Genomic DNA, 26959 nt, shown 5'->3' on the forward strand with positions numbered 1-26959 from the left:
TTCTTCCCAACAGCCTTTATTGCAGGAACACCTCAATGCTGCTACTGGGACCCCGGGAACCCAGGAAGGTCTGCTTATATACTCTCAGCCCCCATCCACTCAAGGCAGGCCAAGCCACCTCACCAGGCATGCAGCTTCAGCCAATCAGGGCGGCAGGGGCATGCCTCCACCAAATATGGACTTGTTTACACCGCCAGCATTATGGTGCACCTGCGCAGCTCTCATGATGGTCCTGGCTTATTTTCAGGTGTATGAGGAAGTCAGGTGCAAGTCATAAGACTTAGCTGCAGTCCCGGGCCGCTCCTCACATGCCTGTAAACATTCTCTGTTGTAAACTTCTATTTCAGTTTATGATTTAACTTTCTGTGTAAACTTTGATGAACTTTTTAACATGTGATCATGTATGCTGAAAGGTGTTTAAGGGCTGAGGACAAAGAGAAGTGTCAGAACTGGGGGGCGGGGGTGATAGATTAATAAGCCTATTAATTTCTATAAACTATTGTTACCCAAAATCTGTCTTGGATTGTTAATATCTTGTGCACCCTTCCGCTTGTGGGACAGATTGATAATTTCCCTGCAATTCAAGTAGTGGGCTATGCAAGCTCCCTACCTTGATTCCAGGAGTAAGAAGACAAACAGCCTACAGAGGGAGGGAAGCTCAGGCTGAAGTCAAGACCTGGTCAGCACAGGGTTACTGCCCACCTAGGGGAGGAGCAAGCGGCTGAGCAGCGGCAGATGGAGTGGTGGAGCCTCCCTGGGGCTGCGCGGGGAGACAGATGGGTAGGCTATCGGAGAACAGGCACAAATACTACAGAAATACAAATACCTGTAGATCTGGAAAAAGTCAGGCACTGGACTTGAAGCTAGGGCTGAGAACCTCTGCACTGTGTACATTCAGCACACCCTAACCCTAAAGGAGGTGCTCGAGTCACTCAAGACTTACTGGCCAATCAGAGCCTCTAGGCGGACCTGCCAGTCAGAGGGGAAGGCGGGTTTTTCCGGGTACCTTGGGCCGGCTTCACTTAGTAGCTGAGCAGGCTTGAATGGTCCCTTATGCTGTGCTCTCTGTCCTGCCGCTGGATGCTGGGGAGGGTGCTCAGGCAAACTTGGAAGTTGTGACATGGTGAGTACAGGGTCACTGAAAACAATGGGGAGAAGCAGGGGTCTGAGCAGCGCGATCTGCTGCGGTGGGTCTTTCCCGGGACTCATTGGGAATCAGCCAGCGGCCATGTGCGGTGTCCCCTGAGGTCCTAGCCACTCGCGGGACCCAGCTGTAGCCTCTGAATAACTTCACTGTGGGGGCTGCATCTGTGCAGAGCATTTGGCCGGTTTGTAGCGAGATCTTTGGCGTGATCCCAAACTCAGAGAGTCCTAGATTCTACAAATTCTGTTGTTAGCATTTGACATTAAGGTGAACAATCCATTTGGAGTTAACTTTGTGGAGATTGTAAAAGGCATCTCTTGTGCTGGGTAGCAATCCACTATCAAGCTGTGATGTAAAAGAGTAGAATTTATGATGTAAAGGATTTACTAAAGCTTAGCGAATAGTAAGTCACAGCAAGTAGCATTTAGCTGAGGGTGCACTGCCTGTAACACATCCCACAGATAAGTAATATGCTAACCAGGGCAGTTAGAGTTAGGATGCTAGGATACACATGCTTGTTCACCAGGATTGCCCAGAAATATGGCTCCTAACCACAACAAAGGAATCAAACTTGATTTATAGCAAACATCTAGGCCCGTCTCCATATCAAAGAGCAGGCCTCTAACCAGCTGCTCAATGGGGCTTTACAGGATCACAATCTACAGTAAGGCCTGGTGAGCCATAAAGGTTCTGTTTTCTTCTTGAGAAAAGCATAGTTCTGACACATTGGCAAGATGACACATAGTGACAGCCATGTGAAAAGGGGAAAAAGAAAAGAAAAGAGAAGACAAGACTGGTGTATTGAGTGCAAGCCTGATCCAGCTACACTTTCCCTGAGGTCCCCAAGTCTGGAACAGTACAGCTCCTTCTGAAGCCCAGAGCCAGTCACAGCCTGGGCCTAGACCTTGGGAGCTTTCCCTGAGGCCGTGGGTATAGAGAGAAAACAGCGCTCCTTTACTTCGTTTTTTGTTTGTTTTTTTTTTTTTTTTTTTTTGTAGAACATGATTTTAATATTTTCAATTGTTAATATTTTTAAAAGAGAATAATTATTTTAAGATATATTTCACTGTTATATCCTCCTTTTAATTTCTGATTTTATTAGGATACTGTCTCTGTGCCCTCTGGTTAGTCTGGTTTATCTAGTTGATTTTCTCAAAGAAACAGGTCCTGGTTTTGTTGATTCTGTATATAGTTCTTTTTGTTTCTATTTGTTTGATTTCAGCCCTGAGTTTGACTCTTTCCTGACATCTATTCCTCTTGGGTGTATTTGCAGAGTTCCTCCTCTAAATTCAGGAATGTGCTTGGGAGAGCTGGTAATGGTCTGGGGCCAGGGCTTTGGGAGGAGTTGAATCAGATTCTGAGAGCACAAATTCCCACCATATGGGGCTGTGGTTATCAGTTCCAAGGCCACTAAAAGTTTGGTCAGAAATGTTTTTAAGAAACACTGAGTTTTCTCTTGTGCAGAAGTTTTTGATTAGCCTTCTCCTGAGTGTGTCCCATTGTCTGATGTTTCTGTGGAGTTCCTACTTTCTTCATCTTTTTGCTGACTTCAGAGGTGTCTCCCATCTCCTCCCTTTTCCCTCATGTCAATTGTGTACAAGATGGTATTCTTAAGAAGCTGACTTAGCATAAGCCATAGCTTGTGTAAGACCTCCCCACTCCAGCTTTTATACTCTCTACCTTTTCCTTTTCTGATGTTTTTCATCATCTGGAACCTTCCACTTAGGACACTGTCACTAACCTGCTGTGTTAGGGCACTGGTGTCCTTAAGAAATGATCCTGGAATATGCTTGCTGTGTAAATTTCCCATATGTTTTAGTGGCTAGACTTGCAGTCTCCAGTCTGTATTTAAGTTGTTCAAAACTTAACCTGGAACCTGAACCTAAAAGAGACTTAAGGGTGGCAGCATATGTGGAAGGCAAAATCCGTCCTAGTCTGGCTCCTCTTTTAGCCTTAATCAGTGTAGCTGGTCTTTGCTACTTTATGGTTTCTTCTTTTCCCCTCCCTTAATCCCCTTCCGTGACCCCCGCAACTGTTTCACCCCCTAACAGCAGACAGGAGAGAAACAGGGATGGAGGAGAAAGAGATCCTTGAGTCTAGTTTCTGTCCTTGTACTGGATCCCCCAGCAGGAGTCAAACAGTCTCTGATGCCCAGAGCAAGGATTAAAGGTAGGAAAGGCAGAAAGAAGATGCAAAGCCAAGAGTTAGATTTGGGAAGACTGCTGGGAGTACTGCTGCAGCAGCAGCCAGCAGCAACCAGAGCCTTGAGTTTATTTTTGTATTCTTTTTATACCCCACAATACCATAGAAAGCAAAGCTACAAACTTACAGAAACAGTTTCCTGAAACGTAAATAGAATATCTGTTCTTATCCAAAGATACCTCCCTTTAGCCTCAGGTGTACCCCCTTTTATTGTTCCATGCCTCATCAGGCTGGGAAATCTGCCAACAGACCCTGACCCATCTTGACTGCCTGGGTACATAGAAGACTAGGGTCAGTTCTAAGCATAAACATAGGAGTCAAGGAAGAAAAAAGGTGCAAACAAAGTTCCCTTGCTCATTGAATTCAGGTCTTATCAAGATGATCAAGATATGAGAAGGCAGGAGGAACACATTCCTCAGCTGTATTTTTGTTTGTTTGTTTGTTTTGAGCTTACTTCCTTGTCCTAGCCCAGTGTCAAATATTCTTGCAATTTTCCTAAAAGTGATACCAAAAGCTGTCCACACCTGGGAGAGTAGAAGATTCTAATAAAATACACATTTACCATACTAGGGCTCTGTCTGCCCCTGGGGTGGGGTGGAAGGGGAGAGCTGGGAAGGCCTGTGCTGTCTGAGTCATTTCATCTCTACTCCTGCAGTAGGAGAGCTGCTACTGTCTGTCCTCTGGGCAGCCTAGCAATCAGGAGGAGCACAGTGGGAGGTAGTTTGCAGGTTCCTTCCAAATTCTCCTCTGATGCAGTTCATCAGCTAGCTGTGAGGGAGAAAACAAACCATGCCACTGTGATTGTGGCAGCCACCAGGAAGAACAAGTTGGCTAAACAATCAGAGTCCAATCTGATTGGACTGTGATTGACTGGGAACCAGACTGTGGTTCTTTTGGTCCATGTGGTGGCCTGGGCAAAGGGTCTTGGCCTCTGAGCCTGCCTGAGTGTGGGTTCCCTGGGTGGAGGAGGTTCTGCAGCTCTGGGCATAGGAAGCTGGGTTGCCCGGTGTCACACAGGCAGTGCTTTTGGTGTGCAGAAGACAGATTTCAAAACTGAAAATCTGGTTTCTAGAAGTGCTGAACATTGCATTGCAAATTCAGTTTGGTGTGATATATTTTACAAATAGTTTAGAAACTGGTAGAGATGAGGTTATGGGGATCATCAGTCAGTTATATTTGATTAAAATCCGTTTTCCTCTCCACTATCACCAGTCACAATGAATGGAGTGATTCAGAGATATTCAGTTCCAGGGTCCAAAAGGAGTTTCTGAGATGCAGAGGATTTTCAAATGTGCATGGTGGTGTGCAGGTGGGTAGGGCAGAATCTACATCATATGCTATAATCCTCGTGGCAGGAGGCAGACATTAAACTATTCTTCAACCTTGGTTTGTGGGTGGGCTCACTGAGGCTGGGTTTGTGTGAGATCACAAGGGGCATTAGGTGCGGCAGAGCCCTAGCCCAGCTTTCTGATGACCTCCATACAGAGAGAGCTCTAGAGCCTCTGTTTGGAAGTGAGGTCAGTAGTGGCTGGAGGGTCAGAAATGTACCAATTAGGGGTCACTTTGTGTTATTTTTGTGGGAGTTGTGAAGTCTGTGTTTATTCTATTTGTATACACATGCAATCATTGGTAATATTAGTCATGTTCACATGTTTCCTGGCTGAGTTTCCTTAGGTCTTTTGATTGAAGCTTGTCTATAATTTGGGGCTTATGTTCTTGGCTTTTTTCTCTACATCTCATTATTTTTCACAAATGTTGTAAAGTTTTGATTGTTGTAGCTCTGTGATAAGTATGGGTGGACTTTACATTGTGTCAAAATGTGAACTATTTCTCCATAATCCTAGTGACAATTCTGAGGTTTTCACATGGCAGGTAGCTTTGGAATCAGCTTCGCCGTTAGGAGTTTTCTTTAGATTGGTTTGAGTTTATGCTGCAAATTAAACATATCCAACATTCCCCCCCCCTTAAAAAAAAAACAAACATCACCATAATGGTGTTGTTTATAGTTGTAAATGTGTGAAACTTAAACTGGTTTGAAATAATGTACAAAGCCATACACAGAGGACTTTAGCATAGACTTTAGTGACACAGAATACATTTCTAGTATCACATAAATGATACCTCACTAAGTTTAACTTAATTGAGAAAACAAAAAGAGTTCAAATAAAACATTGTCCAGAATTGAACAATGAATATGTATGTGACACAGGATTGTGTATTAGCAATAAATTCTGATAGCAGTATTTTGGGATTTTCCATAGGTATCAACTAAAATTAGTTTAGACCATGTTGTGTTCTAGTTGATATAAAATTGCACATATTTAATGTATGTATCCTGATACATTTGGACATAATACCTACACCCAAGCTACCCCATTCTACGGAGTTCTCATAAATGACAGAATTGCCATGGATCCCAGCAGTCTTCTCAGTATAGTTTCCATGAACTTGAAATTAGTATTATGAATCCTCATGTTCATTGCAGCTGTATTCATGGTAGCCTAAATATGAGAACTACCTCTAGGCTCATTTGTTGAGGAAGAGCTGGGTGCCTCAAGGGGACCTTGTGCTACAGGAATGAAGACAATAGCAATGGTTAAGGACTAAGTACTTGTAAAGACTCACAGTCCGTGCTATATTGGTCCTAGAACGACATGGAATTACAGCTTAAGCATTGTCAACCTATTTCTTTTTCCCATATAATTTTAATCTTTAGTGTACGCTTATTGTCAGGTGGATATGAGAACTTACACCATCATCTCGACCTTGCAGGTAGCAATAGAAAATGAAGGGTGACCAAGCCAGCTCAGTCAGTTAGCAGTATATCAAGGGAGAGTGAGGACGGACAAGAAGACTGCAATTAGACAACACTGTAACATGAGTCCAGCCATTGCTTATGCTGAAGCGGGTTTGTTTGTTTGTTTGTTTGTTTGTTTCATTGGTTGGTTGGTTTTTTTGGTTTTTTCAAGACAGGGTTTCTCTGTGTAGCCCTGGCTGTCCTGGAACTCACTCTGTAGACCAGGCTGGCCTCCAACTCAGAAATCTGCCTGCCTCTGCCTCCCAAGTGCTGGGATTAAAGGCGTGGGCCACTACTGGCCAGCCAGATCTTTGCTTTTAGGGGCTTATCAGGATGACCAAGATAAAGGAATGCCACACAATCCTTGGCTGAGTTTACCTGGAGCTTTGTATTAGCCCAAATGTATATATTCCTTTCTGAGCCTACTTCCATGTCCTAGCTCAATGTCAAATTCCTGCCAAATTCCTACAGAAAGGCAGAAAGAACAGAATCTAGCTGAAGCAATCTCCTCAAAGTGTTTTTCTAATGTTTATTTAGAACATTATGTGCAGAAGAGAAATGAAATATCAAGCTTTCTGTAGCAAGAGTTGTTATAGATGGGAAGCAAACGTGGTATTATAGTATACTGTACAAATGCAGAGAGTGGCTGTATTTGGATGGCATGAGAGCTTTCTGCCTATGAGTCATACTGCATAAAAGAGTAAAAATGAGATTAAGAAACAGACTGACTGTTTTGCTTGAATTTAAATACTGATGATACATTACAATTGAACAATAGTCTTAAATAACTGACTCATCTCTGTGATGTCTCTGCATTAAGTAACTTAGATGGTAACACTTTCATTTTTGCTTTAGAGAATGTGTTTAAATATTTAACAATTTTATACATTGCTTTTTATTTTTAATTGTACAAAATTGCTACATTATTATAATTAATGCAGGAGTTTTGTACAACATCACATATTTATTTTTATTGACTAGTTATTTAAACATTGTTCTTTCTTAACAACAATCAAGCTTATTCGTTTGAAATGAAGTGAGAAGCATTGTAATTCCACATTTCAAACTAGTGAAAGCTAACACAAGAAAATGACTCATTTTGTTTCCTACTTGATATATATTTCATATTAAGAGCAAAACTTCTGATTTCACAGATATAGACTGGGCCCAAGATGAGCTCATCATGAACTCCTATGTTGCAGGGTATTTGATCACATTGTGAACCAGAGACCCTCCAATTTACTCAGGGGTGAGCGGTTTTGTGGGGGGAGGGAAGGTGTTTCTAATTGTGGTGTGGCTCAGCCCTTAGTACACATGTTTGCTAAAATGAAGATAAAGTTCGTTTTAGAAGGAAGCACTCGGGGCTGGTGAGATGGCTCAGTGGGTAAGAGCACCCGACTGCTCTTCCAAAGGTCCGGAGTTCAAATCCCAGCAACCACATGGTGGCTCACAACCATCCGTAACGAGATCTGACTCCCTCTTCTGGAGTGTCTGAAGACAGCTACCGTGTACTTACATATAATAAATAAATCTTTAAAAAAAAAAAAAAAAAAAGAAGGAAGCACTCATGTTTGAAAGCAGTGTCTAATTGAGTGGCTGACAAAATGATGAATCAGGGAAGGATCTGACAGAATAGGATATGCTCAACTCTCCAGAGAAGAGAGAGGGAAGAGAGGTAACATAAGAGGAAACAGCTCAGAGGGTGAGAGGAGGAGGCAGTTTTACCTGGAGAGTTTTACAGAGACAGGCTAAAGCTAGACACAAGTGAAGAAAGGAGGAGCCCGAGAATTAGAATGTGCCAGGAGATGAGAACAGATTGCTAGAGTTCATTTGAGGCCAAGTACAGCAATTCAGTCAGAAGTGAAAAAACCCCGTTTGAATAGGTTAGCATGCAAAGGAGTATGAGTCAGAACAGCTTAGTTGATCAACCAGTCAAAATTCAGAAAGAAAGGGTGATTTTATTCAGCAGTTAAGTCTCAGATGCCCAAAATATTCTACCTAGATAAGATTGTACACAAGCTAAAGGCTTCCAGGACTAGGTCAACATTATGATAAGAAAGAAGTAAGCCTCCAAGATGATATTTTTACACTATTATGTGATGGTCACTGTCTACGAAATCAAAACGAGAACTGTATCTGTCACAATCATACTGTCCCTGTCTTCACTATTTAGCTCTCCTTTGTTGATTATTGCTTCCCTTTTTTGCTTTTTCATTTAAGCAATATTATATTAATTTTTAAATTGAAGATAGATTTCCTTCCTACACTCTTTGCAGCTACCCCCTCCCACTTCACCTATCCACCTCTCCCCTAGATCCAACACCCCCTTGCCCTGTGTCCTCTTCAAAAAGGAGCAGACCTCCAAGAGAGGACAGCCTAACAGGACAAAACAAGATAGAAAAAGACAAGGTGAAAGCCTTCGTATTGGACAAGGCAACCTGATAGGAGGAAAAGTCTCAAGATCAAGCTAAAGAATCAGAGTTACACCTGCTCCCACTGTTAGGAGTCCCATAAAGACACCAAGCCAACAGCCATAACATGTCAGCAGAGGACTTGACACAGACCCATGCTGTCTCTATGCTTGCCATTTAAGTCTCTGTAACATCCTAAAATCCAGTCAGTGTTAGTCATGGGTTCCCTCTCATGTCAAGCATCTCAAGCTAAAACAAACATTGGTTGGCCACTCAAACAAGTTTGTTATCATCATGCCCCAGCACATCATGCAAGAAGGACCAATTGTAGGGATGTGTGTGTGTGTGTGTCTGTCTGTCTGTCTGTCTGTCCATCCATCCAGGTTTCTGTTTCTGTAGCCTGTAGAGTATCTTTTCTCAAAGAGACTAGAACATAGGGATGAAGGCTCCAAGCCTGTGCCACCAGCTTGATTTCTGCATTCAGTGAACTGTGTAGAATTTGTCCTCGTTGATGGGGCCCTGCTATCAGTTATCTGAGATCACAGTTTTGTCCTAGCATCAGCATGGGTTGTTTAAGGATCTCCAGGGAACCACCTTGGCCAACACCAAAACCAAATGTAACCCATTCCCAACACTGAATCCCTGGCTGGCTACAAAGGATGGTCAGTTCAGACTCCATATTCTCCACTACTTCGAGACTTCCTTAGGGTCACCCTATAGCATCCAGGAAGTTGCTATTATATTGGGTCGTTACGCTAGCCCCCAAATGACCCCTAATCCAGCTGTTCCTCCCTGTATTGTACTTTACCCCTGCATCCCCCCAACTAGTCCCTCCCACTCCTGTTCCCATCAAACCCCAGTCTACTCACAGAAACTACTCTATTTCCCTTTAGAAGGAGATCTGTGCTTCCCCCTATAACCCATCTCTACCTAGCCTTTCTGGGTTTGTGGAGTACAGCTTGATTATTATTTACCTAGTAGTTAATATCTTATTATAAGTGAATGCATGACATGTTTGTTATTCTGGATGCGGGTTACCTCACTTAGGGTGGTTTTGTTTTGTTTTGTATTTTTTTAGTTACGTTTACTTGCCTGTAAAATCATGATGGCATTTTTTTAAACAGCTGAGTGATACTCCATTGTATTAACGTAAAACATTTTTTGTTTATCCATTCTGCAGTTGAGGTACCTCTAGGTTGTTTCCAGTTTCTGGATAGGATGAATAAATATGCTAGGAACATAGCTGAGCAAATGTCCATGTGGTAGGGAGGAACACCTTTTGGATAGATTCCCAAGAGCACTGTAGCTGGGTTTTGGGTAAATGGATTCTTAGTGTTCTGAGGAACCACAATTCTGAAGAAATACTTTCCAAAGTGGCTATATTAGGTTACACTCCACAAGCAGTGGAGAGTTGTTCCCCTTTCTCCATATCTTTGCCAGCACGAGCTATCTCTTCTATTATTGATTTTAACCATTCTGACTTGTACAAGATAGATTCTCAAAGTAGTTTTGATTTGCATTTCCTTGATGGCTAAGATGGTGATGATTTCATTATTTCTCAACTTTTTGAGATTCCTCTGTTGAGAATTCTCTGTTTAGATCTATACCCTATTTTTTAATTGAATTTCTTTCTTTGGAAAGCCTGGTTTCTTGAGGTCTTTATATATCTTGTATATTAGGCCTCTATAAGATGTGGACTTGGTTAAAAAAATGTTTTCCCTCTCTTTAGGCTGCCTCTATGTCCATCTGACCGGGTTTTTGCCACTTCTAATCTACTTTCTACTACTGGCAAAGAGGAGTAATAGAGTATACAGGATAAGTATTGCCCTGTAATTTCTTAATTTTTTTATTATAGTCTTGTACTTCATTTTTAAAAGACTTATACATCTGTCTGTCTTTCTGTCCCCTTTTATTTGTTGTGCTATCTATGTTATGTGATTTTATTCATCATAATCTAATCATAGTGTTGTTTTTCTGGAAAATGATAGACCACCTATTTTTGTTTTCTGAAAATTTACTATGAGTTTCTTGAATTTTTGATAGTTTGGGAAACAGTTTTAGTTTCCTCTTCTTGATCCTGAAGACTTGCCTCTCCTCATTTCTTGGCAACTCTGTCTTCCAGGTGATGCAATCAGCAATTTTGGGGGTTTTGCTACTTAAGTGATTGATATGGTTAACACATTAGATTTGGCTTTTTAAAACTCTCTGGTATATTAATGTCTGTGTGTCCTAGTTAGCTTAAGTTGTCAACATTTTGGAGCCTACAGTCATCTTAGGGAGCCTCACTTGAGGTTATCTTACGCGCTCGTGACCGGCCAGGAAAGACGCAACAAGCCAGAATCTTCTTTTTTTTTTTTTTTTTTTTCTCTTAAGACTGTTTTATTTTGTTCTATTTTCAAAGAAAACAGATTTAGAAGAGTGTAAGCATAAATTTTTGCAACCTACTCTTAATAAGAGTTCAACCTCTCCTCTAGCCTACCACACAGCAGAGGTAGTGGAAGGGAAACGTTATTAGGATATGGGAAATTGGATCTGGTCAGCAATAGTTCTTTTGAGGCGAGCTCAGTCTTTTTGGCCAGCAGTTCAGTCTTGTAGCAAACACCAAATACAACTCAGCAGCTGCAGACCAGTCCTCTCGGGCAGGCAGACACCACACACGAACCATCAGCTGCAGTCCAGTCCTTTCTGCAGGTGACACCAGGCACAAACCCAGCAACTGTAGTTCAATCCTGAAGAAACTGCAAGGCTTGCCACCTGGCCTGAGGCAAGGCTGCTGCAAGGGACAAGATGCTAGAGGAACCTCACAAACAGTCCTTGGGTGAGTTTCTCTCAATAAGCCAGAATCTTCTGCGGCAAAGCTTTATTGTTTACTCAGGAGCAAGAGAGGAAGAGCGAGGCAGAGAGAGGAAGAGAGAGAGAGATGCAGAGAGATGCAGAGAGAGAGGCAGAGAGAGGGGCAGAGAGGGAGAGAGGCAGAGAGCAGAGGAAAAGACGAAGAGAGACGAAGAGAGGGAGTGCCAGAACCCTGTCCCTTTTAAGGAGAATTATCCTCCACCTAGGACGTGTCACTCCCTGATTGGCTGCAGCCCATCGGCCCAGTTGTCATCACGAGAAAGGCAGAGCACATGGCGGGAAAACTGCCCCTGCACATGTGCAGATTATTTACTACTTAGAACACAGCTGTCAGCACCATCATGTAATGGCAAATGTGAGTGCGGCTCCCCACATCTCCCCCTGTCCTTTTAATAAGAGCAATAGGCCACCCATATTAATGAGAGTGGAGATAGAGGTCAAATCCCCAGTGTGCAGGTAAAGGAGCCGTACACATAACCTCCTCCCAGGCTCATCACCCAGAGGGGTCCTGGTCTGGTCCCGTGTCGTTTTACCTGGGGAGAAGGACACTTGGACACTCAACCTTCTTGAAAGATGACATGTCTCCCTAGAATAGGCTCATATATGCTGCAGAGCCCTTCTACTGCAGTGCTTAGCCGTGCAACTCTCTCGGGCTGCTGAAGCACACTCACTCTATCCCGTGCAATGAGACTAGCCTCGTGGGGTGCAAGAGCTGAGTGTCCAGCGACCTATTGCTTAAGCATAGATATATCAGGGGAAGCACCATGTTCTAGAGCTGCAAGTGCCTGGGCAATAACCACCTTGTCTCTCCTAGTTTGGGCCTTAAGCTTACAGACCAACCAAAGAAGCAACACTAATCCACAGCAAAGTGTATCTCCAAATAATCCCACCCCCACCCATTCTTTAAAGAAGGAAAATGCTGAGGAGATCCAATTGGGTAATCCTTTGGTCAGGGACAGGTCCAAGCACGTGGAGTTGACCTGAATGATGGCAATTCCCGAAGGGTCTGTTCAAATTCAGCCATCCAATTCTGTAACATATACTGAGAAAGACTTTTTAACAAATTAGCTGCCCTAGTAAATTTCTCATACTGAATGGAAGTAACTCACAATCCCAGAAACTTTTGTTCACATCCCAGCTGAGCTATTTGCCATAGTACATCTAGTTGTTCCTGAACAAGATCTATGCGTTGATTCATTTCTGCCCATGGAGCATTTTTGGGATTGGAGGATGGCTGCTGCTAAGCCTGCATTGGTGAGAGGTCCCCCAAGCTCCCGACAAACCCTGAGCCAGTCTTGTAAACCTTTGTTCTTTCTTGGGGCTATGGCCGCTCAGCATTCCTGCGTGGCTTGCTCATAAATGAGCTGTTCTACCAGAGGTGCGGCTTGCTCCGAATCTGCAAAAATACGCTCTGCTGCCTCTGTCATTCTGGCCACAAAATTGAGAAGGACTCCTGGGGTTTCTGGACGATCTTTGTTAGTTGTCCAGTGGCTTCACCTGCTCAGGAGAGCGCCTTCCAGGCCCTAATAGCCGTGGAGGAAATTTGGGCATAAGCTCCCCAGTGATAGTTTGCTTGATCAGCGGTATAAGCTCCCTGACCCGTTAATAAGTCAAAAGTCCATTCTCTCTGCTCTAGAGTCAAAGCAGCAGCGTTTGCTTGGGCCTGCGCTTGTGCAGCCTCTTGCCATAGAGCTCTCCATTCCATATATTTGCCCATATTGGGGAGAGCCGATTTTGCAATCATTTGCCAGTCAGCAGGAGTTAGTGCCATGCCAGCAAGCCTGTCTAACTGCATCAAGGTAAAGTTAGCATTGGTTCCATATTTACGGACCGACTCGGCAAGCTCTTTAATCTGTGTATACTCTACTGGAGCATGGATACGCCCACCCTCGGCTCCTTCAAAGACCGGAAATGCCAGTTGCATTTTCCTTTGTTCCTCTCTGGGAATGAACGAGTCTGCGCATTGCCTCTCTACGCAGAGCTGACGCATTACGCAGGGTGGGGGCTCCGCATAGGGCGGAAGTGCACTATGACCTTGAAGCCGACTGCCCGGAGGCCGAGCAGCACACTGGCCTTCATCTGATTCAGAACTACTAAGAACTGGCTCCTTGAGCTCATCTAGTGATGAGTATAGGCTCCTTCTCCTAGAGACCTCCGCTGATTGATCTTTTTTCTTTTCTTTTTCCTTCTCCTTCCTTCCAATCTCTCCCCAGGTATTTTTCCCTGACCCAAACTTTTCCTCGGGTTCAAGACCCTTGGAAAGGCCTGTATACTTATTTTGTGCACCATATTTCCTCTTTGCTCCTACTCTCTCTCCCCACTTTACTTCTGATAGATTTCCCTGAATTTCATCCAGAATTTTCAGCCCTGCCTTAACCGCTTGATAACATGTGAAAAGGAACAAAAAGGCTCCTAACACTGGAGAAAGTTCAAGGCCAAACATACCTTGTAAAGCTATTCCCCGCTTTACTTCTGATAGACTGTCTTGAATTTCGTTAGAAAGTTCAAGGCCAGACCTACCTTGTAAAGCTATTTCCCACTTTACTTCTGATAGACTGTCTTGAATTTCGTTAGAAAGTTCAAGACCAGACCTACCTTGTAAAGCTATTTCCCACTTTACTTCTGATAGACTGTCTTGAATTTCGTTAGAAAGTTCAAGACCAGACCTACCTTGTAAAGCTATACTTACGGGTACCCCTGTTCCCCAGCTGAAGAGTTCTGAATCCACGCAGTTGAATCCTTCTCAACAGTCTGTTTTACGGGAACCTTTATGACCGTGACCCGCAGTTCTGGTTCCGGAATGAGGGATCTTCCTTGCGCCGGTGATGGTAACTCCCGGATTTCTGCACCAACTCTTACGCACGTTCGAGACCGGCCAGGAAAGACGCAACAAGCCAGAATCTTCTGCGGCAAAGCTTTATTGTTTACTCAGGAGCAAGAGAGGAAGAGCACGGCAGAGAGAGGCAGAGAGGAAGAGAGAGAGAGACGCAGAGAGATGCAGAGAGAGAGGCAGAGAGAGGGGCAGAGAGGGAGAGAGGCAGAGAGCAGAGGCAGAGAGCAGAGGAAAAGACGAAGAGAAAGAGACGAAGAGAGGGAGTGCCAGAACCCCGTCCCTTTTAAGGAGAATTATCCTCCGCCTAGGACGTGTCACTCCCTGATTGGCTGCAGCCCATCGGCCCAGTTGTCATCACGAGAAAGGCAGAGCACATGGCGGGAAAACTGCCCCTGCACATGTGCAGATTGTTTACTACTTAGAACACAGCTGTCAGCGCCATCTTGTAATGGCAAATGTGAGTGCGGCTCCCCACAAGGTTATGCCCTCATTAAAATGCCTGGATGCTGGGTTAGTGAGAGATTGTGATGACTGAAGTGGGAAGGGTCTTCCACTGAGGGTGGCATACATAAGAGAGCTAGCTGAGCATGAGACAGTGACCAAGCCAGAGGGCAAGGCAGAAAACAATGTTTGTCCATGGTTTTTGCTTTAATTTCTTGAAACTTGAGTTTCTATACTAAGTTCCCAAAATGATAGAATGTAATCTGAGATGCTTTTGCTTAGAGGATTTAATCAAAGCAGAGCAGCAAATTAGAACCCCCCCCCCCAAAAGGATGTGGGAGATATCAGGAATGGGAGGGGGCATTCTGTGCCTTTGTGTGTTGGGAAGATATAGCTTGCTTTTTTATTTTACAAGATGTAGCAATCAAGACTATTCTAAGAGGGGATGGAGAGGATGGGTTAGTGGTTAAGAGCACTGTCTGCTTGCTCTTCCAGAGGTCCTGAGTTCAATTCCCAGCAACATGGTGGTTCACAACCATCTATAATGGGATCCAATGCCCTCTTCTGGGGTGTCTGAAGACAACTACAGTGTACTTATATAAATGAAATAAATAAATCTTAAAAACAACAACAACAAAAAAGAATGTCATAAGAAACTTTGGATATTTAAAGAATGTATGGGCTGTTGCAGACTATTAGGGTCATTGAAATTAAACTCTGCATTTTCATCATGGATGACCGTGATCAGAATGTAGTCAATTGAGTCAAAAAGCTCACAGATAGGGTGATGTCTTTCAACATTTGTTTCTCCTCTGTGGCTTTCTTTTTTGTTTGTTTTTTGTTTTGTTTTTTCGAGACAGGGTTTCTCTGTATAGCCGTGGCTGTCCTGGAACTCACTTTGTAGACCAGGCTGGCCTCGAACTCAGAAATCTGCCTGCCTCTGCCTCCAAAGTGCTGAGATTAAAGGCGGGCACCACCACCGCCTGGCCTTTATGGCTTTCTTTAGGGGAACTTATAATGTTAGGGTCCAATAATCAGTGAAGGAAGTCCCCAACTCAAATAGTATGCAAAAGTGTTTTATTCTGCTGAATTCTATCATGCAGGGGTCTACCATTCACTAGGATGGAGACAGACATGTGAGCTTTGCAAGCTCAATTTAAAGCCAGTAAGGGGGATTCCAGAAAGGAGAACGTGAACTTTATTCTGATAGGTTGGTTCAATTTCCAAAGGTATGGGTGTCTTTGGGATTGGTTGAAGTTCGGGGGTGGGGGGTGGGTTGGGGAACTTTCCGGAACCATTACTGGCTGACTATTCTTGGTTTTGGTTTGCTCAGGCCTGGTGGTAGGCACAGGTCCTGGAAGCTCCTGTTTGGCTGCATGTTAGGGTGGTTTTCTTGTAATAGACATTTTTGGACTTTTCCAGATTTAGGAAACAGAAACTTAGGCCTAGTCTCCCATACTGTCAGTTTGCAGCCTGTCATGGAGTCAGCCTGGCTCTGGCCAACACAGTCCTCTCAATTGAAGCTTTTGTAGATTGCTTATTGGGGATGATATTTGAGTGTCTATAGACTCAATACATTTCGTGTGTGTGTGTGTGTGTGTGTGTGTGTGTGTGTGTTACTGTGTTGTGATTGGATCTGATTAGTCAGCTTCCTTCTTATGTTGTCTTGCCTTCACCATTGTAGACTATCCCTGAATCACATAAGATGCAGCTGAGCAGTTGTAATTCAGTGCTAAGCTATTTTGAAAGATTGATGTTTTTATAATTTTAATTTTGTTGGTTTTGTTTTTGAGGAAAAGTTCCTCTGTGCAGCCCTGGCTGTCCTGAAATTATGTGTGTAGAACGTGGAACCTCAAACTTACAAGTCCACCTGACTCTGGCTCCCAAGTGCTGGGATTAAATGTGGGCCAACATGCCTAGCTTGTTTTTTTTTGTTTGTTTGTTTGTTTTTATTTGTTTGTTTGTTTGTTTGCTTGCTTATTTGTTTTTATGTTATTGGCATCAGCAATAATATAGCAATGTAGGTTTGGTATATGTCAAGCATGTGCTGTTGTGTTGATCTTCATGCATGTTGTGAATTTTGACATTTGGCAGAGAGAATATTCTGTTTCTCAGGATGGCGTGTATTCATGACATTGATACTGCCTGAGCTTTACTGCCTGAGCTTTCTGAGTCATTGGATTGCAGGTGCATAGCATTCTTCCTACCTGTTGTGGTTGTTTTGAATTTTTAAATGAATATGAGTATTTGACTGTATGCATGAATATGCACATCATGTATACCTGGTCCCCATAGTAGTGAGAAGATGGGTTCAGAATTCCTGAACTTGAAGTAATTGATCGTTGTGAAGCCCCCTTGAAGGTACTGGCGATTGAGCCCAATTATTTGCAAGACCAGGAAGAGCTCTTCACTACTGAGCCATCTCCTGTCCTATGTAGCATCAACATTTACATTGCCAATATTTTCATCTGTCAATTTGTATCTGTTTAAAGATACATCCCCTTTTAGTAAGATCTTGTTACTGTTACAGATTAAACTGGGACACCTGGAAGATGAATAGAGAACTGGAGTGAATGTGTAATTCTTTCTAGGAACTCCAGTAAAAACCTTTGAGTCCTTTCTCTCTTTGTTGTTTGTTTGATTGATTATTACAGAGGAGACAGGGTACCTTTGGCTGTCCTGGATAGACCAGAGATATACCTGCTTCTGCCTCTTGAGTGCTTGGATTAAAGGCATGAACTAATATGTTCAGCTTGCCCATCATCTTTTGGTAGTTAGTAATTGTTCACAATTTCTCTGATGTGTTCTCAGTACTTCTTCTCTCTCTCTGTTTCTCTCTCCCTTTCTCTCTCCCTCCCTCTCTCTGTTAATTAGCATTTCTCTTGCAACATATATCCTATACAAAGAGCAAAAAAATGACAGAAGTGAACATTATTACTCAGTTTCCTTCTAAGATGACTTGGTAATTACATTAGAACTTCTTAGTCATGAAATAAGTGTGGGAAATACCAGAATCATAGGAATATATTGTCATTGAAGCATATATTTACAGTGATGTTGGTATCATGGTTTCTGTTGTACACATGTGTGGAATATTTTAGGATGCACTGACCTATGATGATGTGTATGTGAACTTCACTCAAGAAGAATGGGCTTTGCTAAATCCTTCACAGAAGAGTCTCTACAAAGATGTGATGTTGGAGACCTACAGGAACCTCAATGCTGTAGGTAAGACTGAATTTTCTTTCACTTTTTAAAATAAGGAACAACTGTTTCCTTGTTGTTGATGCTTTTCTGTAATTTCACTTGAGAATGAGGAAGAATGAGGTGAATAAATCAGGTTTACTAAAGATAGTAACTTAAATTTGCCTAATTTCCAATAATATATCATACATTTTCTGGTATCATATTTTAGGCTACAATTGGGAAGACAGTAATATTGAAGAACATTGTGAAAGCTCCAGAAGACATGGAAGGTAATTTTCATGTGCAAATGCTATGAATTTGCCTCTGAAGAAATGTTCATGTGTCCTGGTACTTTAAAAGAAAAGCAACAGTGAAAAAAAAAAAAGCACTTCTTTAAGTGTATTGATTATTAAATTTTTACAAATGCACGTACATCAATGCCAGGTGTCTCATTTGTGTTTAAAGGCATTTTTCTTTAAGATAAGACAAGGAAACAATACCTTAACTAATATTACCATTTGACTAATAGCCACATTCCAGCTACTCTGTTGTATTGCCAAACTAGTCTCATACCACTCACATTGCCATATATATATTGCCAAGATATATATTTCGTGATAAGTATATGTTCCCAATAAGCAAATGTTCCATAGTAAAGCTAATTACTCATATAATAGCATTGCTAAATTTAAGTGAGTGGGGCAGTTTATGAGAGTCAGGAATGTTGTTGAAGAGAAACCTATGATGAACAAACAGCCAAATTGCTTGAATGCAATGTGGAAATCTTTCATTTGCTATTCTTTTTTTTAATAGGTATATCCTGTGTCACAATGGATACAAGCCGTGTGAGCATAGGGATATTGAAATAAGCAATGTACCTCTCTCTCTCCCAGAATAATTGAAATGAATGTAGTAGTCCACACTTGAGCAAACTTTCTCAGTGTGATACAAGTTTATAAATGGTTGGTTTTCCATCTTTAGTGGACTATATCCATAAACTCGCACTGTAGAAAATCCTTTTGAGTACTAGGATTCTGGACCTTATTATCTGTTTGTACTGGTTTTCCTTTGCCAATATAGTGTGAAAATATAGTGTATTTCACAATATAGGAAATTTATGTATATACTCAGTATGGTAAAGCTCTGAGCTCTTGCATTTCTCTTAAAATTTGTGAAAAATCTCATAGAGAAAAATGACGCACAAAAAAAAAAACAAAACAAAAAACAGATCGTGGTGGTGCACGCCTTTAATCCCAGCACTTGGCAGGCAGATGCAGATGGATTTCTGAGTTCGAGGACAGCCAGGGCTGTACAGAGAAACCCTGTCTCTAAAAAAAAAAAAAATGATGTACAAATGTGAGCCATGTAATAATTTACCATTACAGTTATGCAAGGGAACCCATAATGAAGGGGAAACAAAGAATATAAACAAAGTGATAAAAATCTTAAGATGTGACTCCTCTTTACAATTAGACCAAATTGTAAAATTAATTCCTACAGATAAAAATATTCATGAGTTTAGTGAATGTGGCAAAGCTTTCACATGTGCCAATTATCTTTGCAGGCATGAAAGAAGTCATACTGGAGAGAAACCCTTCGAAGGTATTCAATATGGTGAAGCCTTTGTTCATCACAGTAGTCTACAAATGCGTAAAATAGTACATACTGGAGAGAAACGCTACAAATGCAATCAATGTGATAAAGCCTATTCACGACACAGCATTCTACAAATACATAAAAGAACACATAGTGGAGAGAAACCCTATGAATGTAATCAATGTGATAAAGCCTATTCACGACACAGCATTCTACAAATACATAAAAGAACACATAGTGGAGAGAAACCCTATGAATGTAATCAATGTGGTAAAGCCTTTGCACGACACAGTCATCTCAAAATACATATGGTTACACATACTGGAGAGAAACCTTACAAATGTGATCAATGTGGTAAAGCCTTTGCATTCCATAGTACCCTCCAAGTACATAAAAGAACGCATACTGGAGAGAAACCGTATGAATGTAATCAGTGTAGTAAAGCCTTTGCACATCATTGTCATCTCCGAGTACATAAAAGAATACACACTGGAGAGAAACCTTACAAATGTGATCAATGTGGTAAAGCCTTTGTAGGTCAGAATGATCTTAAGAGACATGAAAGAGTTCATACTGGAGAGAAACCTTACAAATGCAATGAATGCGGTAAAGCCTTTGTATGTAATGCCAGTCTCCGTACACATAAAACAACACATACTGGAGTGAAACCTTATGAATGTAAGCAGTGTACTAAATCCTTTGCCTCTCATGGTCAACTTCAAAAACATGAAAGAATTCATACTGGAGAGAAACCTTACAAATGTGATCAGTGTGGTAAAGCCTTTGCCTCTCATGATAAACTTCAAAAACATGAAAGAATTCATACTGGCGAGAAACCTTACAAATGTAAGCAATGTACTAAATCCTTTGCCTCTCATGATAAACTTCAAAAACATGAAAGAATTCATACTGGAGAGAAACCTTATGAATGTAAACAATGTACTAAATCCTTTGCCTCTCATAATAAACTTCAAAAACATGAAAGAATTCATACTGGAGAGAAACCTTACAAGTGTGATCAATGTAGTAAAGCCTTTGTATATGAAAATTATTTACAAGTTCATAAAAAAACACATACTGGAGAGAAACATTACAAATGTAATGAATGTGGTAAAGCTTTTGCACGACACAGTCATCTCAAAGTGCATAAAATAACACATACTGGAGAGAAACCTTACAAATGTAATCAATGTGGTAAAGCCCTTGCATATCATAGTACACTCCAAGTACATCAAAGAACACATACTGGAGAGAAACCCTATGAATGTGAGCAATGTGGCAAAGCCTTTGCAAATCAAAGTTATTTCCAAGTACATAAAAGAATACATACTGGAGAGAAACCCTACAAATGTGATCAATGTGGTAAAGCCTTTGTAGGTTCAAGTGATCTTAGAAAACATGAAAGAGTTCATACTGGGAGAGAAACCTTACAAATGTGATCAATGTGGTAAAGCCTTTTTATACCATTGTCATCCTCGAATGCATAAAAGAACGCATACTAAAGAGTAACCCTATGAATATAACCAATGTGGTAAAGCCTTTACAGTGATCTTGAAAGGTGTGGTGGACTAAATATACTTGGCCCATGACAAGTGGCAGTAGTAGGGAGTGTGGCCTTTCTGGCATAGATGTGGTGTTTGAGAAAGTCTGTCACTATATGCTTGGACCTTGAGATCCACACAGGGCAGAAGAGTCTTCTGGCTTCTGATCAAGATGTAGAACTCTTGTCTCCTCCAGCACCATGTCTGCTTGGACACTGCCATTCTTTTCGCCTTGATGATAATAGACTGAACCTCTGAATCTGCACCCAATTAAATGTTCTTTATAAGAGTTGCCTTGGTCATGCTATCTTTTCACAGCAATAAAACCCAAATTAAGACAGACAGCATAAAAGATAACACACTGGGGCTGGTGAGATGACTCAGCAGGTAAGAGCACTGACTGTTTTACAGAAGGTTCTGAGTTCAAATCCCAGCAACCACATGGTGGCTTACAACCACCCGTAATGAGATCTGACACCCTCTTCTGGTGTGTCTGAAGATACCTATGGTATGTACTTATGAATAATAATAAATAAATCTTAAAAACAAAAAAAAAAATGATACCGCACTGGAGAGAAACTGACAAGTAGATAGTTCTCTGCATGTTTGATAAGTAACATGTTTTAAATAGTCTCTTTTTCCTTCTCCTCTTCTATTTATCCTCATCTATAGTCTACATCTCCTTTTCCTTTGCATTTTTCCCCCATGAGGACAGTGATGTATTAAGATAGAATCTCACATATAGTCCTGAGTAGTCTTGAATTAAAAATCCTCCTACCTCCACCTCTTGAAGGCTCAGATTAAACTTGTATATGTCATGCTTAGGTTTTTCAAACAGAAATCCATGGATGTGGAACCCTGAGCTAGAAAATAACTGTCTAATCTTGGGGAATTGCCAAGGTGATGACAATGTTGAGGAGTAGACCTAGAGAGTACAGCCATGCCCTCACTTCTGTTAGCTCCTGGAAGTCCACTACTATAGGGACAAGGAGTAAGCCTAGGCATTAGTTACAAAGCAGCCTGTTTCACTTGAGACAATTAAGAGGCACCAGAATGACCAAGAGGGACTAGAGCTTAAAGCACAATAAAGGCCTTCTCAAGCCAGACAAGGACTCCAGGAGATGCTCTAACAGATTCAATGATCGTTTGCCAGCGAGGACCAACTGCATTGTATTAGGAGGTGTAAGAGAGGGTTCCAAGATGCTTCCTACTAGCTTCACATAGTGTTTATTTTATTTAAACACTAGTGTTTATTTAAACCCAGACACTCATTTAATAGAATACACTTACCTTTAACATTCATGTGACGTACTTTCTGGGCCATCATCCATGTCCAAAGAGCATCAGAACATGGTATCTGCTGTTGATACCTTGAAGCAATTCCAGAAAGATCACTGTATGTGACTATTTTGAAATGTTTAATTCCAAGCTTCGTCACAATTTGGAAGGTTCATAGGAAGAACACATAATGACCAGAGTGCCTTTAGCTATGTTAGTGATGGGCAGGGAAAGAAAAGTCTTGTGGGTTTTCATTAAAGGTTTCCCTCCTGTGTTTACATCATGCAAAGCATGAACCATGATTGGTCTCTGAGGTCTTGCACTGTTTCTCCTTGGTAATGTTGCCTGGTGAGCAGGTAATGAATTCTGGTCTTCAATGCACATGCAGAGATCAAGATTTCCTAATTATTCAATGTGTTTTCTTAGAGTCAACATTGTATTGAATATGTAAAACATCTAAACTGATATCTAGTGTAAGGAGGTTGAATCTGGGTTCTGTCTGTGCTGTTACGTTCTACATGCAGTGAGTGTAGTTTAACTCCACTACATTGTTGTGGCTGCTCACTATCACTTATTGACCATCTAACTCCAAGGAAGCACATTATACATTGAAACTACTTTTTCATTATGTTATTTCATGAAATGTGCACTAGCAAACATTAAATTAAAAAGTGTTATTTCTCTGGAGTGTGCTCAGCAATTAATTTTGTATCAGGAAATTAAGAGAACAGCTTTCAGATACATACATTCACAGTTAACAGAGTCTGCTAATGATAAATGTTATCAAGTGCAATGCTGATTTTTTTTCCTTCTAGTCATCTTGACCTACTACAAATTTGTTCATTATCAGAAATTAAACAAGCAATTAACTAAATTATAGATATAGTGTTACTGGGAAATTAGTATTATTATTACTTTGGTTCTTTTCGAGGCAGGGTTTCTCTGTGCAGCCCTGGCTGTCCTGGAACTCACTTTGTAGACCAGGCTGGCCTCAAACTCAGAAATCCACCTGCCTCTGCCTCCCAAGTTCTGGGATTAAAGGCATGCGCCACCACCGTGTGGTTTGGGAAATTATTTTAAGAATACATATGCACTGAAGAGATGGATCAGAGGTTAGGAACACTGACTGTTCTTCCAAGGTCCTGAGTTCAATCCCCAGCAACCACATGGTTGCTCACAACCATCTGTAATGGAATTTGATTCCCTCTCCTGGTGTGTCTAAAGACAGCTACAGTCTACTCACATATATAAAATAAATAGATCCTTAAAATGAAAAGTGGGCTAGAGTGATGGCTCAGAGGTTGAATGCACTGACTGCGCTTTCAGAAGTCCTGAGTTCAAATCTTAGCAACCACATGGTGGTTTACAACTACGTGTACTGTAATCTTGGTGCCCTCTTCTGGCATGCAAGCAGAACACTGTACATAATAAATAAATAAATCTTAATAATAATAGAAAAGAATAAAAATGCAAAACCCTTGACCAAAAAAGGTAGAACTCTTCTCTCCCCTCCCTAAAAGGTAGGTGAAATTTATTTGAGATGGTAAAAGGCTCTATGCCTGTTTGAAGAAGATGGTATGTTACCTAGATGCTTTAATTAGCACCTAAAATACAGATCACAGTATTCCCTTTTGTGTGGGAGGGCAGTCATACAAAATATGTGTAAATGGGCAAGTTTGCACATCCTATCCTCCAGCCCAAGGACTGATAATATTGGGAATAGGCTACTGAAAATGTGCTTGAATGACTCACTCAGAAACAATTTTTATTTTAAATCTTTTACTTTTAAAATGTGTCTACATGGGCTGGCAAGATGGCTCAGTGGTTAAGAGCATTAACTGCTCTTCCGAAGTTCCTGAGTTCAAATCCCAGCAACCACATGGTGGCTCACAACCACCCATAATGAGATCTGACACCCTATTCTGGTGCATCTGAAGACAGCTACAGTGTACTAATGAATAATAATAAATAAATCTTTTTTAAAATGTGTTTACATATAATATTCCTATTAAATTATTTATAAAACTATTATCAATTTTTTGTAATAAAATATGCATCGCACATGAACATTTGTTTATAGGGAATTTACTGTACACAGTGTAGCACCTTTCTCAGAGTTAGTCTTTCATCATCATCTTATATGAAATTGGCTCAGTAGAAGCCACCAGAGGGTACCCTCAATGCTGTCTTCCACTTGTGTCCTACTAAAGGTGTCCTGGTCACAAGGTGATACTGGAAAATAGACTTCTCAAGGAATCCTGCACCCTATTTGACAAATTCAACAGGGAAAAACATAAACTTTAATAAAGAGGAAATGAAACAGTGGGAATGAGTCATTCAGTACTGTGGAAGGAAAATAGAAATAAAGATCCTGGTGGAAACAAGAGACTGGGATTCTCACATCTAAAATAGCATCCTCAGGAGGAACAGAAATGACGAGGCCCCACACCACTCCTACCAAAAATAATGGGCCTGTTCTCCACTGGCAGCCACCACTGCCCTTCCTCCTTCCTGCCTGTGCCTGGGTGATATCAAAACAAGCAAATGATCGGACATGGTGGCTCACGCCTTTAATCGCAGCACTCAGGAGGCAGAGGCAGGCGGATTTCTGAGTTCAAGACCAGCCTGGTCTACAAAGTGAGTTCCAGGACAGCCAGGGCTATATAGAGAAATCCTGTCTCAAAAGAAAAAATAAAAAGAAAGAAGGAAAAGAGAGAGAGAGAGAGAGGACCAATCAAATGCCCAAGTCTTTTCTCAGAAAATGAGATTTAAAGAATGTGGATGAAACAATAAGAGAAAAGGGTGGGGTAGGCAAGCATCTACAAGTGCAACATGGCAGTATGGGCATTAATGTCTCTAGAATCTTGATTAAATGTCAACTCTGCATTCTAAAGAATAGAGACAAAGAGACCTGAGGACATTTGAGCAAACTGTTTACTTAAGAAAGTATTTCTAGTTAGAGTCACGCGTGACTCTAACTAAGGAAGTCAAAGATCTGTATGATAAAAACTTCAAGTCCGGGCTGGTGAGATGGCTCAGTGGGTAAGAGCACCCGACTGCTCTTCCGAAGGTCCGGAGTTCAAATCCCAGCAACCACATGGTGGCTCACAACCATCCGTAACGAGATCTGACGCCCTCTTCTGGAGTGTCTGAAGACAGCTACAGTGTACTTACATATAATAAATAATAAATAAATCTTAAAAAAAAAAAAAAAAAAAACTTCAAGTCCCTGAAGAAAGAAATTAAAGAAGATCTCAGATGATGGAAAGATCTCCCATGCTCATGGATTGGCAGGATCAACATTGTAAAAATGGCTATCTTGCCAAAAGCCATCTACAGATTCAATGCAATCCCCATCAAAATTCCAACTCAATTCTTCAACGAATTAGGAAGAGCAATCTGCAAGTTCATCTGGAATAACAAAAACCTAGGATAGCAAAAGCTCTTCTCAAGGATAAAAGTACCTCTGGTGGAATCACCATGCCTGAACTAAAGCTTTACTACAGAGCAATTGTTATAAAAACTGCATGGTACTGGTATAGTGACAGACAAGTAGACCAATGGAATAGAATTGAAGACCCAGAAATGAACCCACACACCTATGGTCACTTGATCTTTGACAAGGGAGCTAAAACCATCCAGTGGAAGAAAGACAGCATTTTCAACAATTGGTGCTGGCACAACTGGTTGTTATCATGTAGAAGAATGCGAATCGACCCATTCCTCTCTCTTTGTACTAAGATCAAATCTAAGTGGATCAAGGAACTTCACATAAAACCAGAGACACTGAAACTTATAGAGGAGAAAGTGGGGAAAAGCCTCGAAGATATGGGCACAGGGAAAAATTCCTGAATAGAACAGCAATGGCTTGTGTTGTAAGATCGAGGATTGACAAATGGGACCTCATGAAACTGCAAAGCTTCTGCAAGGCAAAAGGCACCATCAATAAGACAAAAAGACCACCAACAGATTGGGAAAGGATCTTTACCTATCTTAAATCAGATAGGCTACTAATATCCAATATATATAAAGAACTCAAGAGGGTGGACTCCAGAAAATAAAATAACCCACTTAAAAGATGGGGCTCAGAGCTAAACAAAGAATTCTCACCCGAGGAATACTGAAAGGCTGAGAAGCACTTGAAAAAATGTTCAACATCCTTAATCATCAGAGAAATGCAAATCAAAACAACCCTGAGATTCCATCTCATACCAGTCAGAATGGCTAAGATCAAAAATTCAGTTGACAGCAGATGCTGGCGAGGATGTGGAGAAAGAGGAACACTCCTCCATTGTTGGTGGGATTGCAAGCTTGTACAACCACTCTGGAAATCAGTCTGGCGGTTCCTCAGAAAATTGGACATAGTACTACCGGAGGATCCCGCAATACCTCTCCTGGGCATATATCCAGAAGATGTCCCATCCGGTAAGAAGGACACATGCTCCACTATGTTCATAGCAGCCTTATTTATAATAGCCAGAAGCTAGAAAGAACCCAGATGCCCCTCAACAGAGGAATGGATACAAAAAAATGCGGTACATTTACACAATGGAGTACTACTCAGCTATTAAAAAGAATGAATTTACGAAATTCCTAGGCAAATGGTTGGACCTGGAGGGCATCATCATGAGTAAGGTAACCCAATCACAAAAGAACTCAAATGAAATGTACCCACTG

General features: G+C 41.4%; 1 protein-coding gene and 2 long non-coding RNA genes across 3 annotated transcripts; 2 read left to right on the forward strand and 1 right to left on the reverse strand.

Moving 5' to 3' along the window:
- Positions 1 to 1001, reverse strand: Gm26808 (predicted gene, 26808). Its single transcript, NR_166631.1, has 3 exons — positions 827 to 1001; positions 611 to 702; positions 1 to 312 (listed from the first exon to the last, which is right to left on the reverse strand). It is a non-coding gene; the product is annotated as a predicted gene, 26808 (long non-coding RNA).
- LOC115490200 (zinc finger protein 431-like) lies at positions 810 to 22969 on the forward strand. Its single transcript, XM_030255019.1, has 2 exons — positions 810 to 1123; positions 19432 to 22969. Exons 1-2 carry the CDS (start codon positions 1044 to 1046, stop codon positions 20900 to 20902), a joined length of 1551 nt encoding a protein of 516 aa, XP_030110879.1. The 5' UTR covers positions 810 to 1043; the 3' UTR covers positions 20903 to 22969.
- Gm15446 (predicted gene 15446) lies at positions 10920 to 19067 on the forward strand. The gene is made up of 3 exons (NR_040366.1): positions 10920 to 11372; positions 17783 to 17909; positions 18097 to 19067. It is a non-coding gene; the product is annotated as a predicted gene 15446 (long non-coding RNA).
- Positions 22970 to 26959: the final 3990 nt, after the last annotated feature.

Source organism: Mus musculus, chromosome 5, assembly GCF_000001635.26.
Source record: "Mus musculus strain C57BL/6J chromosome 5, GRCm38.p6 C57BL/6J".
NCBI lineage: Eukaryota > Metazoa > Chordata > Mammalia > Rodentia > Muridae > Mus > Mus musculus.

What these genes read in the sequence shown, in the direction of transcription:
- LOC115490200 (XM_030255019.1), top strand. Translation starts at nt 1,044, where the DNA reads ATGGTCCCTTATGCTGTGCTCTCTGTCCTGCCGCTGGATGCTGGGGAG. An exon ending in AACTTGGAAGTTGTGACATG is followed by an intron (nt 1,124 to 19,431) that starts GTGAGTACAGGG and finishes TTATCTTTGCAG; the next exon opens with GCATGAAAGAAGTCATACTG.